The sequence below is a fragment of the Actinia tenebrosa genome, unplaced genomic scaffold, assembly GCF_029948245.1.
Source record: "Actinia tenebrosa isolate PJP-AT-01 unplaced genomic scaffold, QUT_ActTen_1.0 PGA_scaffold0__85_contigs__length_37466705, whole genome shotgun sequence".
In the NCBI taxonomy this organism is placed as follows: domain Eukaryota; kingdom Metazoa; phylum Cnidaria; class Anthozoa; order Actiniaria; family Actiniidae; genus Actinia; species Actinia tenebrosa.
Genome location: NW_028292569.1, coordinates 3,676,255 through 3,691,031, shown reverse-complemented (window position 1 = coordinate 3,691,031; position 14,777 = coordinate 3,676,255). Strand labels below are relative to the sequence as shown.

Here is a 14,777-nt window from a genome sequence, read left to right as displayed (position 1 = left end):
GTTTACGTCGTTCGTCGTGTTTACTGGCGTAGGACTTACGAGTTGCGGCTCATAGCTCTCGAAGATTTCGCTCTAAGTAACGGGGACGATGCTGTTCTTTTTGGGCTAAACAAAAGGCCATTTTTGGCAGCAACAATACAGACGTTCATGCGTAAGTACAATGCTATGTATTACAACAAAAGATAAATGGGGTCAATCGCGGGTTGTGTTGTGTTAGTACTGGTATGGTCTTTGGTCTTATTGTTCCATACACGTGTGCAGCAGGATTCTTCTCGGAAAATGTTTTTGCATTGTTTTTAATAAAGCTAGGCCTTTTTAGACTTTTTTAGACTTTCTAGACTTTTTTTGCGTAAGTCTTATCATAACAAATGATATATTGTGTATGGTACTCTGATTCCCATAATGTTATCCGAACACGCGTACATAAGCTTAATTGATGGTTGAAATAGTCACAACGTGCCAGAATCTTTTTGCACAACTATTCTAAATAGTCTTATTAAGAAATTGGCACTAATTTTCAGCCGCCACTTATGATTATGGAGGATAAGCAACGTCAGAGCTAGCAGATTTATCCGAGTCGTCTGAAAACATCAGAACGGTACCTGGCTGGGATTCCAGTTATAACATGTTTAGAATAGCATCCCTTTAAGCATAATGTTCTTAACGTTAATTTGCACAATTATTCAAATATTTGTTCTAATAGAAATGCTGAGTGAAACCAAGGGGAAGAAGCTGGGAACACTGAAATGCAAAGGCCTCAAGCCTCCAGCAGTTAGAGGCCACGCAGCAGCATTTCGCTACTGGTTTGACTCATTTGGTCACTCCGGACCATATAGTCAAACCATAGAGAAAGACGGCAATGGGAATCAAAGAGTCATACCTCATGGAAACCCAATGAACTCATCTGGTAACTTTTTAGTGAATTGAATGTTTTTACCAATATCTTATTGTAAGGGACGAACCATTAGATTTTTGAGGGTGGGGGGGTTAGAGGGAGGAGTTGGGCAAAAACCAAAAAAAAAAAAATCGAGCATGACTTTAAAGAAAGAAAAAAAAATCGTGTATAGGTAAAATGCCGAAAAAAATATTCATGCAAGCTCCAAAAAAATTCCTGCTCAGCAATGAAGGGTAAAAAAATTCCTGCACAAAATAAATTGACCAGCCCCCCCCCCCCCCCCTTCAAGATTCTAATGGTCCGTCCCTAAACAGAACTGGAATGTGTACCCTCATTATGAATAGCTTAATATTTCATACTATAATCTTTTCTGAGGGGTTTCCCTCAAATTTTTTATCATCAAATACTAAGTGTGAAGCAAATGAATTTCCACCCTAAAGTATCCCTGAGTTAATCCCTGCTTGTTCTTTGCCCACCATTCCTCATCCTCCAGGTTGTTCAAATTAACTATAATTCCTTTTTCCAGATGTGAAGCAAACCATCAGACAGCTCATTAAAAGGTCACTTAGGCCATCAACTAGAGACTCAAGCCGTGGGAGGGTGCCTTATGAGCCAAAACAGGCACCTCCTTTCACCCTTGAGCAGATGTTGCGGATGCGCAACTACTGCTTGAAAACAGTTGAGGTATGCTCATGATATGGTTTTCCATATGTATGTAAGACTATAATATAGTATGTATAATATGTCATTATTATTCTTATTATTACTATATTGCCTAAATTATTTCTGCTTTATTTTTTTATATCCAGGGTTTACGTGGCTTGTGGTTATGGACTATAACCTTGTTTTCATTTTCCTTATTCTTACGAGGGGAGGAACCTCTACGTTTGAAGATGAGACACATCAAATTACCTCCCAACTATTCAGGTACAATATTAATTTTACAAGTCAGGGAAAAATCATGTAGGATGAAAGGAAAACCAATACATGTACATCTACAGGTACAGGTACAGATCTGAAGCCAAAGGCCCAAATGTTCTATCAAATATTTTTGGCAGTAATTGGTTGTCTACGTCTTATGGTTTCCTTTAATCCTACTTAACTATCTATCTATGTATAAAAATAGCCTGAAAATCAATCATCATGTAACAATGTCTCACACGTCTTTTGAATTTATGGAAATGCTACTTCATCATCAATCGTCTACTTATCGTATTGTTATTGTTTATCGTCCACCCTCTTCAAATAGCTTGCTATTTAATGATGATTTCACTACTCTCTTGGAACGACTGGTTACATCTTCTGGCAAACTGGTAATTTCTGGAGATTTTAACTTTCACATCAATGACACTAAAGATAATAATGCTAATCGCTTTATGGATTTACTCGATTGTTTTAATCTGACTGTCCTTGATCCTGTTTCACCTACACATAAAAGTAATCACGTTTGGGATCTAATCATTACAAGATCTGATGAAAAATCTGTGACCAACCTTACTGTACACGATCCTGTTTTATCTGATCATTATGCTGTTCATTGTATGTTATCTGTAAACAAGCCTCTACTTCAATCAAAAAGCATTTCTTATCGCAAGCTTCGTGCAATAGATGCTGATTGTCTCCAACAAGATATTATGAACTCTGCACTATATCAATGTCCTGCTACTCAACTATCTGATTTGTGTACTCAATATGACTCTGTTTTATCGTCTATTTTAAATAAACATGCTCCTTTACGTTCTCGATCCATCTCCCTTCGCCCAAGAGCTCCATGGTATACTGACGAAATTCAAATTAATAAAACAAAGCGTCGTAATCTAGAAAGACGTTGGCGACGTTCCAAATTAGAGGTTGACCGTGAATTATATGTTGATCAATGTAATGTTGTTAAAAAACTGATTTTTGATGCAAAAATGAATTTTTATTCTAATTTGATTACTGATGCTGGTTCTAACAGTAATGATCTATTCCGTTCTATTGATCGATTGCTACACCGTATACCTGAGAAAAAACTACCAACCTCAACTTCATCCACAGATCTAGCTAACAATTTTGTTTACTTCTTTAAAAACAAAATCGTTAACATCAGAAATGGCTTCGTTCCTACGTCACATCTTTCAAATGATTTCTCTTATCTGGATTCACCTAAACTGGATTGTAAAATTGATTCATTTTCGCCTATCTCTATTGATGAATTATCAGCCATTGCGAAAAAGATGTCATCTAAATCCTGTAGTCTTGATCCTTTTCCTGCAAGTCTCCTACTTGGACATTTTGATGCATTACTGCCTACTATATGTGAAATCGTTAACCTGTCACTTCAAACTGGTGTTGTTCCATCTTCTCTTAAAGTTGCTGTTTTAAAACCGTTACTGAAAAAACCATCTCTTGATCATGAAATTTTTGGAAATTATCGCCCTATCTCTAATTTAAAGAATATCTCCAAGATTATTGGAAAAGTCGTTTCCCTTCAGCTAAATGATTATCTGTCTCTGAACAATCTCCATGAACCATTGCAGTCTGCATACAAAACATTTCATAGCTGTGAAACTGCTCTTCTTCGAGTACAAAATGATATCCTCCACTCCATTGACAATCGTTCTTGTGTTGCCATGCTACTCTTGGACCTATCTGCTGCATTTGACACAGTTGATCATCAAATTCTTCTAGATCGTCTCCATACAAAATTTGGCATTTCTGGCATAGCTCTTCAATGGTTTAAGTCCTACCTCACTGATCGCTTTCAATTTGTTTCCATTGATGATTTTTCTTCTGAAGCCCTTCAACTTGATTGTGGCGTACTTCAAGGTTCTGTACTTGGTCCTTTGTTGTATCTCCTTTATACTTCTCCAGTAGCTGATATCCTCCGAATACACAGAATGTCTTTCCACCTTTATGCTGATGACACTCAATTATATATTCCTTTCTCCTGTAATGATGATTTGTCCCTTAATGATTCCATGAATCTGATTGAAAACTGTCTATCTGATATTGATGCTTGGATGACTACAAATAAATTGAAACTAAATAAAGGCAAAACTGAATTCCTGTTATTTTCTTCAAAGCACAGCCCACAGTTAACTCTTCCTTCTCTTCAATTTGGTTCTGATGTGATAATGCCCTCAATGCATGCTCGGAACATTGGTGTCATATTTGATACGCATCTTACTTTGGTTCGTCATGTGAATAATATTTGCAAGTCTTCTTTTTATCATCTCAGAAACATTGCTAAAATAAGAAAATACATCTCTTTGAAAACAACTGAAACTCTCGTCCACGCGTTCATATCCTCCAAACTCGACAACTGTAACTCTCTGCTCTTTGGCTTACCAAACAAACTCTTAGATAAACTACAATCTGTACAGAATGCTGCTGCCAGAATAATCACTCTTTCCCATAAACATGACCACATTACACCTATCCTCGTTAATCTGCATTGGCTACCAATTGAATCTAGAATCAAATATAAAATCCTATTACTTACTTTTAAAGCTCTTCATGGCCAATCTCCTATCTATATCCGGGAACTCATTTCAGTGTATAAACCGAACCGTAATCTTCGTTCTGCATCACAAGTTCTTCTATCAGCACATTCTTATAATCTTAAATCTTATGGTCATCGCTCCTTCTCTGTGGCTGCTCCTGAACTCTGGAACTCACTTCCAATATCTCTCCGAAATGCATCAAGTCTTGCCTCATTCAAAACTGAACTTAAAACTTATCTCTTCAAATTAGCATATTCTTTGTAAATAATTTTATTTTGTCGTTGTCTTTGTCGTTTGTTTACTAGCGCTTAGAACAGATTTGTATTTGCGCTTTATAAATAAATATTATTATTATTATTATTATTATTATTATTATTATTTATATACATATAAATTCACATATATTTTAAAAATAATGCTTTCTATGAAACACAAGAAAAAGTCTATATAGTACTACTTATATGCTGGTCAAAATGTCTTATATGTCTTTTATAAGTGTTTTTCTCTTTGGAGAAATGATCTTGCAATTGTATTTCATTCTCATCATCAAGAAAAACATATTTGCATGCATGATATAGTCAATTTAGAACACCCATTGGCACCATCTACATCATATTTTCTATTGACTTACTGGTTGTATTGACATATTGATTTTGAAATACTTCACATATATGCAACTGTTCTTGTCCAGTTGAATCAGGTAAATTGCCACAGCGATTGGAAGTGAAAATGCCGTGGTCAAAGGCAGATAAGAAAGCTAAAGGTAGGTGCAAAACATTTTATTCACTTTTTAACATATATTAGGGTTTGTATATTGGCAATGATTTTACATATTAAAAAAATGAGAGCCTGCTGGTTGTACAAAAGCACTAAACCACTGGATATCACTTACCCTGAGCAGGTAAAACAAATATAACTGTATAACTCTTATCTGGTGTGTTATGTACTCAATCCAGCCTTTGTACATGGGATCGGATAACACATATTTAAGAATAACATTTTCTAATGCATGTCATTAAAATATGTTTCAGGAGTAACACTTACACTGTGGGCTAACCCTCTAAAATCAGAGTTATGTCCAGTTACTGCTCTTTTAATATGGCTACTTGTTTCAGGTAAAATTATAATTTGATATTTAGTCTATATCATGTATGAAATGGCATATTATACTTTTCTTCCAGTATCATTTTATATTGAGGAAGGTGGCAGAGTCATCAACCATAAATTATTATACCAAGTTATTTTTAAATCTTAATTATATATGACTACCATACCATAGAGTTTCAGACAATTACTAGATTTTCACTGAAATAAAATATTATTGTTATTAATAGTTTTATTGCAATTTTTTTTGTGTGTGTGTGCATTCATATGTTCCTGCTGTCATGCCTAAAAATATGCTATGCTAGTATTCAGTTGCAATTGCAACTGGAATCCATCTAGGAGTGCATGGTACAGTTTTGATCAGTTGTATGGCATTTCATTTCAACTGATGAGCATGTGGAAAACAAACTAAGGAAAAGGCTCCCTAAAATTTACAAAAAGAGTTGGGGATTTTATCCTTTATAGAAGGCTGAGAAATCACATTTCTTGACTTGCCTTCAGGAAGCTGAATAAAGATTGATTAAAATGCATTGGTTTCACAATAAAAAATGTATATATAATTTTATGGTAATGATATGTGTTTTTGATCATTCCTTTTACAGATGTAAGAAAAGGACTCCTTTTCCCCAGGGTTGCAAAGAACAACCGCAAGTTACATCCCAACTCTGCCCGAGGTGTAACATCGTACAGAAAAATTTTATTTTTTCTGAGGTAAATTATGTTATGTCAGCTTATCAAACATTTGCCGCTTACAGAACCTTTCTCCTTCAGTAAATAAATTGAACTAGTTAATTATGACATACGATATTTTCCTAATAGATGTGCCAAGCTCTTTTTGATAAGGAGTTCACAACCCACAGCATTAGACGTTCAGCTGCTATATGGGCTGCTCGATGTGGGGCAGATGACAGCACGATTAAAAGGGCAGGAAGATGGTAGGTTCCATATGATGTTATTACATACTGTTGAGTCTGCGATAACATATTGCTTTTGTCTTGGAATGATCCAAATGGGGCATTTGTTTGTCAATAGAAAACCTGTTTTCTCATTTGGCTATTTGCATTATGCATCTGTGATATCTACTAATAATTTCACCTCCAAATCACCATTGAGTTGTTCCAAGTTTTATACAAACAATCAGCAAGGGAAATCAGTATTTATTCATAATCTAAGCTTCAGCTTTTTATTATAATTGTGCTTGCTTCATTTTGTCCCTAAAGATTAAGTGTCCCAGTCATTAAAAGTCCAAGAGCCTGGTTCACATACAAAAATACTGACCTAGGAAATAAAACTTTTATTTAACTTTACAACTATCCATGTATTTTCAAATTGACCTTTCAGGAAATCCAATAGCTTTGAGCTCTACACTCAAGATGCTAGAGCCCAAATGATAAAAGAGCACCATGATGGCTGCCCTGTATCAGATCATAAAATGTGGATGTTTAAGCCTCTACGCTAGTTAATCTGGCTTTATGCTATTCTTCAGCTGACTTCACTTTTTGATTTATGTTATAAATTATGTTTCTTGATTTCTAACTTCAATATTAATGTGTATACAAGTGCTATGTATCCAATATTTCAGTTCTTTAGCCCATATTTTTAACACGGATAATTTTTTCGAAAGGAGTCTTTTGTTAAATCCTGTTTTTAATAAAGGCACTAAACCCATGAAAAATCCTTACAGCCAGAAAAGAAAACGATGGTTTAGTGTATGTTTCATAGGTATAGTCACTTCGCTTTGAAGCATAAAACGTTAACCTTTTTGAACTTGAAAGTTGGAATGAGAATAGACCTTTTAGTTCCACTCGTTTTTCATGAATTAGAGGATTGATACAAATCACTTCTTTCTAGATTTGACTAGTTTGTAAATCTTTCCTGGTTTTACCTCTTGATATTTGCTATATATGTTTTGCAAATTAAAGTTGTGTTCTTTGTATATATTGTAAATGCATTTCCTTTGACTATAAATTGAAGTGTGGCTTCCATTTTTGCCTTTGTAGTTCCTCATTTGGCAGGTCCAGTCTTTAAGTGGAGGGCAATCTTCACCACCATTTTCCCAGATTTCTTTCACTTCCTCCAGTCTTTCAATGTTTCTTGGAATTTTTAATGATTGCAACCAAAATTCAACACTTTGGTACATTTGAGAACCATACTCCCGAAAAACCTTCAAGGTATCAAGATCATTTGAATTTACTGGTTTTGGAGGTGGCTGTGCGTTCTGTGGTAGTAGTAGTGGTGGCTGTGCGTTCTGTGGTTGTGTGTGCGGTAGCTGTTGGGCCTGTGGTAGTAGCAGTGGTGTCTGTGGCGGTAGTGATGAATGTGCATGTGTCTGTGGTTGCTTTGGTAAATGCGATGATAAGCCCGGATCTGGATGCGACAGTGATTCTGTTGGGGGCAAAAGTGCATTGACCTGTGAAACCGATGACGGTTTGGGCGACTGTTGTGATATTGGAGCTTGGGGAAGAGCATGTCCAAACATAGAAATAAAAAGGGAAGCCCAATGAGCAATTTGTCTTGCGGCGTGTACTGCAGAATTTTCACTACGACTGTCTGGCAAACCATTTGGTGCAGCTTGAAATCCCTCAAGGCGCGCGTGAATAGCTTTGAGGGAGTCAATTATGGCAGCATTTTCCGACGACCTTGACTGTGATTGGACCACTGGTACCGCATCGAAGTTATTGAAACTGGAATCGAACGATTTTTGGTGTAGAAGCTCCCCAACCAACACAGCATCATCAACAATAGCTGCCAGTGATTTTTCGCTGGTGTCTAGCTTTGATTCCGTTTCAGGAGAAGTTCTCAAGGTTGCTAAAACTGCGGCCAATTCATTGTCCTGACGAGAAACGAAGTCCGTATTAGCAAATTCGTAACGTATTTTGCGAACATTGCACAATGTTATTATGTTAAAAGTTAATGAACGGCAAGAAATATATCACCTCCTCATGTTCTTGATGTTCTGAGTCTTCCGAGTCTGTCCACTCTGATAAAGATGAGTTCTGTCATGAAAACAAAGAGACGGCATTGACTCATTAATATCTCACTATAACGCAGGAAATTTGTTTGTATTTTTAGAGTCACTTAAATTTTTTGAAATAGATCTTCATTTTAGTGATGCCATAAAAGGTAGGTTAGAACATAAGTTATTAGAACCACAATCGTATGATATTGCGCAAACAATCATTTGGCGGTTGCTACACGAGAAACCCGTTAGATAGACTAAAACATCACAGAGAGCAGCGCCAAAAAGAAGAAAATAAATACATGTACTAAGACATTTATGGCAATAAATAAAGATTAACTTTTTTATGAAATTGCCACGACCTTGTAGCGGAATAATGTTAAGTTACTTTACTTACATCTGATTCTGTGTTTGCGTCCTCTGAATCCATTTTTCTGGCAAGTCAAGAACACCGCGCGTGGTGAAACTGGATTAAAAAAGGTACTCTACACCTCCCAATTCTATCGGTGATTAGGTGTTGTGAATAATTCAAGTGATGATGCAAAGACTACTCTGATAACAGATGACGACTAGTATTATAACTAGTTTAGACTGCGTCGGTGATATTAAAGTTAAAACAAAGGTGTCGTGGTAGATAATCTTTTCTCCGTAATAAGAACAAGAGTAACTGACGTTTCGGACGTTAGTCCTTCGTCGGAGTCAATGATAACTCTGATAACATTCGACTTGTGCGTCTTATTATTATTATTTTTTTCGATCTTTTTCTTACCAGTAAATGCTACAAGTATTGTCAAACATTAAAAAAAACACACACACACACACACGAGAGAATTACTTTTTGGAAAATCTTATTACCAACTTTTTTATTTAGCATCTCATAGTTATCGTCCCTTGACAAAAAGACGGCATGAATACAAGTGTCAAAAGAGTGACAATACACAGCATTAGTAGCTTTATTATCAAGATACCGATGTTACTTGAAGTGAGACAAAGAGCTACCCTACTTTTTAAAACTGGCGATAAAACGAAGTGAACACTTATATTAAGTAAACTGAATACATCATACTGTTTTTGATAAAAGTTCAAATGTTCTTTCATCTATGAAACGGTAACGGTAATGGAATCTTGTTTCTTATTATATGTATGCCCATGGTTATTCATTGCTTTGCAATGAGTCATTTCCGTTAGAAGTGTCACCTCTAAAAACAATGAGGGTTTCAAAGTTTACAAAATTACAGGTATTGCTAAAGCATAGAACATTTCCGTTAGAAGTGTCACCTCTAAAAACAATGAGGGTTTCAAAGTTTACAAAATTACAGGTATTGCTAAAGCATAGAACATTAGCTAAAAGGTATATCATACGAGGGAAAAAAATATATATATATAGCTATGGATCTTAGGAAAAAAAACTAGATTATAATCTTAATAACTAAATGGTAATAATAATCAAATACAAAATAATCATGATCATGTATATATTAGATCAGAACGTATACATACTGTATATGTAGGACGTTATAATGACAACATTTCAAACATAGGTTACTGTTGCTCGCAGAATAACCTTAACTTAAAAATTCTATTTTCTTGTTCGAAGTCTCTTTGATATTGGGGTTGGGACATCTTCACCAGCAGCTATTTCTTCATCTGCCACTTTTTTTTTATCGCCTAAACGAAGTATTGCACGGAGGGTTGGCATCTCCTCTGGAACTTCCATTCCAAGGGCCTCTCTGCATTTTGGACAAGGCGTGCCACATTTATGACAAACAGGTATATTTTCATACCAGGGCATTGTGGCTGGTGGAGCTGTGTATGAATTGTCTTTTTCAGGAAAGGAAAAGTTTTTCCTTCTCCATTGGTCTTGGCACCAATCTACCAATTGCTTGGTCGCTCTATCCCCAAGGGACCAGCTACCCATTGCTTTTCTAGCAGCATCTTCTTGCAGTGCTTGCTGAATATGCTGAAATGCTGGCATTTCAACGAGTTTGCAAACAAAATTTGCAATGACTTCATGCACCTTCCAAGTAAAAGTGATCTTCTCTCCTCGTGCACAGCCTGACATTATAAGAAATTGCCATACAGCAATGTCGTATAGCGGCCTCAGAAATGCCAAAGGATTGCTTCGGGGCATGTCTTCCTATTAACTCGGGAGGAAAGTGGTAGGTAGTTGCAAGGGAGAAATCTGTAATGAAAAGATATCTATTATTCGAAATGTAAAAAAAGGTTTGCATACGTATACATGTTTAAACCAGTACTTAGTGCTAAATTAGGCCAAATTTGGAAAAACAATCGCAAACGAAATGCCACCGTAAACGTACCATTAGTTTGTTACGCTCGGCGGCGTTTTTATTTATTTATTTTGTTAAAGTTATTAAAGTGCGCTTATATACAGGAGTGGTGCGGTTTTATTCCATGCAACCCTCCTACTGTGAGATGTAGTGCAGATGATCTTCGACTGCCGCGCAATATGAACATAGCTTGCTGGATTGCTTTCTGGACAGCTTAGTCGCGAAAAAAATAACCCTTTTTTTATTATTTTTGGCTCACCGGATCAAACAGGGAGCTCAATAGTGGTTCAATGTGCTCGTCGCAACATCATCAAACCATTAACCTTTCATCGTTGTTATAGACTTAGGCATAACAAAAAAAATTCATCCATGTCTTTGAATACCTTTGATGCGCTCCAAGTTAAAGCGGTCCTTACCTTCTGAGTTGAGAAATACTAGTATATATTCGACTTTATGATTGCTTCTGTGGTTCTAGACGTATACTTTTGGGATCTAACACGCTCGATAATATTTACACGTGATGACTTAACTTCGGCGCGAGACTGAACGAATCATCTCTTAACCAATCAGAACGCTGTACGTCTAATATTTTATTCATCTTACATCACTGATGTAACCGCACACGCGGTTACGATTTTGAACTTTTTAAAATTTTTTTACAGTTTTGTGTTGTTGTGATGGCTTCCAATTCAGATCAAGCTGCTTGTCAATCGACATCATCTAAGAAGAAGGTTCCAGAAGCTATCACAGACTTACTAGATTTGGCAATTTTTTCGTTTGCTTGTCAGTCTGGCCTACGGTCATATCACAAGGTTCGAGGCGATCCGGTGATCGAAGGTGTGTGTGCGTTTTTTGGTCGCCTTCTTCAGTGCTCAAGCCCCGTAACGCTACAAGTTTACGAAGAAGTTGCTGCCATAAGATTTGGTGGTTGGGAACCAGGATCTGCCCCATCAAAAGAGCTCCTTACTTTGGTGTCTTCCAGAATGAAGACGCTGAAAAGTAAAGGCGAAATAAAGGAGAGCGACAATCCCGAAGTGCCGAAGCTGTTGCTGTTGAAGAAGGACAAATATTTTGAGGACGCAGACAGGGTGAAGACACGGTACTTCCCTAAGTGCTGGCGCTGTGGCGATCGTTGCGATTTCTGTCGCAATAAAAGGAATGCTTTCCCTAAGTATCTGGATAACTTCAATGTTGAGTAAGTTACGCATATTAATTTCCTCGTATCAAAATGAAAGCACACACTTTTTTGATCGAAATTTTCAAACAATCTTTTAAGGAATACCGCACATGATACAATAGAAACACAAAATGATGAATAGCATGAATATCGCTTAAGGTAGCTCCATATAGTTAATTTTTACCGCAAGGGAAATATTAACGAGTTTTATGATGGCGCGAGCTTTTAAAGCCACGAAAAACAAAATAAAGATGGCGGTGCGCCAAGCAGTTTCAAAAAATGTCGTAAAATTACTTTTATTTTGAAATTTGGCGGTAAAATGTCTTGAAATTTTTACAGTGTTTTTTCGATATCAAAAGCAATTAGCTTGCAAAATGTGTAGCGAGTTCTAACGACAGAATGTTTTTAATTGTGAAAAGACAGAATGTTTTTAATTATGAAAAGACAGAAATTGCGTTAAATTCAAGGTTCTTTCGTTGGGATACTTAAGTCGCGGTGTCAAATGATGAAATAAGTAGTATGATTTCAAAATTAACCGCGAAAAACTCGAGCTTTAATTTTTTTTATTACAAAAAAGCCTCAATTAAGACTAACGTTACGTTGCTATGGCGACCCGTCATGTGATATTTTTTTGTAAAAACTGAAACCTTGATTTACTAATATTAATACAATGCGCAAAAACGGGCCAAAACATTTTTTTTTTTTTTAATACAGCAATATGTAACATGTACCTCAAAAGCCTTTTAACTATATGGAGCTACCTTAAAGATAATGAATTTTCAAAGTCCCATACACTGTTTACTGGATATATTGGAAGAACAATATTGCTTTATTACTGTTCGTGGTAAGAAACTATAACATATGGTTTTAAAATATATCTCCCTTTTACATAGCATTGCCTCTCCTTTCCTTGGAGTTTTGGAAGATATGCTCGGAGAGCATCAGAGAACCACGGACGATGAATCTGATGTGGATGGCGCCGTTAGCAAAGATAATGACGATGACGACACAGGAGATGATGACCTTTATACTGAGTGTTTCATGTCCAACAACAGCTTCTCGGATAACACTGATGATGATGATGATGAATTTTCTATAACATCAGATGTAGTTAGTAATGAAACAGCTGGTGGTGCTGGTGGAGGAGGAGGAACAGAAGAAGAAGAAGAAGAAGAAGAAGAAGAAGAAGAAGATTAAAGAAGAAGATTAAAGGATCCTTATACAATAGATCTAGACTTTTCAGCTTCTTATGCAAATTTCAGACCACATATTATGTCATTCCCTAGAGAAATGCTTTTTTTTAAATAAAATATTTATCGCATTTTCATCATTTTCTTCCTCAATTGGAAACGAATTCGTTAATTTGTGGAATTCAGTTCCACAAAAAGTTAAGTCTTCGAAATCAAGATGTTACAGTTAAGGAGAGCTTCTAGTATAAGGCTGTAAAGGTTTCTTAAGCACATATGTATTTCATATTGATCTCGTTTAATTATATATTCTTTAAATGATGTGTAACATATGCATTATATATATATGTGCGAATAAAGAATTGAATATCTACATTCACAGTTTATTTGTGCTTCACTTATGATACGGACCCGGGATACGGAATATAAACGATATGAAATAAAAGATATCTTGCTCTTTATATGTGGTAATGTAGACCAGTTTGTGGCTGTAAGAATATCTGTTTTAAAATATATATGACTTATTAATAGTAAAATATTGTAATACTGAGGCTGACAGTTGTGTTTGTCTGTTGGCGAGGGGTTATAATGGTTGAGGGAATGGGTGGGTTACAGGCAAGGGAAAGAGTGAGCTTTAAAGGAGGAAGTTAAGAGTTGCAGACACGCGGATTGTAAACTGATAATGTTGTGAGGATCGGAGACAACAGTCCGCTGAAATGTATTTCACTTTGACTGGCAATTGACCAAGTTTGAACCGTATGCTTCAATTCAACCACCAAATAGAAATTAACAGTTGATTTTAAAATGTAAGTGAAAAACCGGCACTGAACTAAAGCTTTGTTATCAATACTGAAACCAGTTTGTGTAAGGTATTACGGATTTTGCGTTTCAACGGGACAATGCACAACCGGCAGTCAACCGAAAATACGGATCCCCTTGGCGAGTAATTTATTTTACAAAATGGAAAGGAAGTTAAAGAAACTGCGTGCCTTAGAATTCCTTACGATTGACCATGTTTTGCGACAACGCAAACTGTGGTGACCATATATCGATAGCAAAACTTTGTTTAATCGAGGCAAAACGTTTATACACACCAAGCGCACCATTGCTTTGCTTTTTTCTAATATATATTGAACAAACATATTTTGCGACATTGCAAAATGTGGCGATAAATTATCGCCATAGATTGAATTAGCGCAAACCATGGCTTATGCGTGGGTACCACGTTTTGCGATGACAATTTGTCGCGAACTGTGTTGTTGAAAATTGAACCACAGTTTGCAATGACGCAATATGTGGCTAAGTTAACCCTAACCCTAAGACCATATTTTGCGTCGTTGCAAACTGTGATTTACAACCCATGGACTATATAGGCTTGACTCCAGTTACCACAGATTGCGACATCTCAAACTGTGGCTTTGAATGGCCACCGTGTTTTGCGACCAACCCGGAACCATATTTTGCGTCGTTGCAAACTGTGATTTACAACCCATGGACTATAGGCTTGACTTCAGATACCACAGATTGCGACATCTCAAACTGTGGCTTTGAATGGCCACCGTGTTTTGCGACCAACCCTAAGACCATATTTGGCGTCGTTGCAACTCCACAAGGCGGTATCGGCGGAGAATCGGCGAAGAGGTAAAAGTAAATCGTTTATTCTCACTAGCGCCTATAGTTAG

At 36.5% G+C, this 14,777-nt stretch overlaps 3 protein-coding genes across 3 annotated transcripts; all 3 read left to right on the top strand.

Annotated features, from left to right (window-relative positions):
• The first annotated feature begins 22 nt into the window (after positions 1–22).
• On the top strand, positions 23–1,914 carry LOC148913272 (uncharacterized). The gene is made up of 4 exons (XM_089025695.1): positions 23–151; positions 704–907; positions 1,422–1,579; positions 1,705–1,914. The coding sequence occupies exons 1-4, from the start codon at positions 148–150 to the stop codon at positions 1,912–1,914; spliced, it is 576 nt and encodes a 191-aa protein (XP_088881821.1). The 5' UTR covers positions 23–147.
• Positions 1,915–4,882: 2,968 nt separating this feature from the next.
• Positions 4,883–7,420, top strand: LOC148913271 (uncharacterized). Its single transcript, XM_089025791.1, has 5 exons — positions 4,883–5,143; positions 5,412–5,495; positions 6,087–6,195; positions 6,304–6,419; positions 6,826–7,420. Exons 1-5 carry the CDS (start codon positions 5,110–5,112, stop codon positions 6,873–6,875), a joined length of 393 nt encoding a protein of 130 aa, XP_088881917.1. The 5' UTR covers positions 4,883–5,109; the 3' UTR covers positions 6,876–7,420.
• A 3,966-nt stretch (positions 7,421–11,386) lies between these two features.
• Positions 11,387–13,470, top strand: LOC148913270 (uncharacterized). The gene is made up of 2 exons (XM_089026001.1): positions 11,387–11,926; positions 12,802–13,470. Exons 1-2 carry the CDS (start codon positions 11,409–11,411, stop codon positions 13,103–13,105), a joined length of 822 nt encoding a protein of 273 aa, XP_088882127.1. The 5' UTR covers positions 11,387–11,408; the 3' UTR covers positions 13,106–13,470.
• The last annotated feature ends 1,307 nt before the right edge of the window (positions 13,471–14,777 follow it).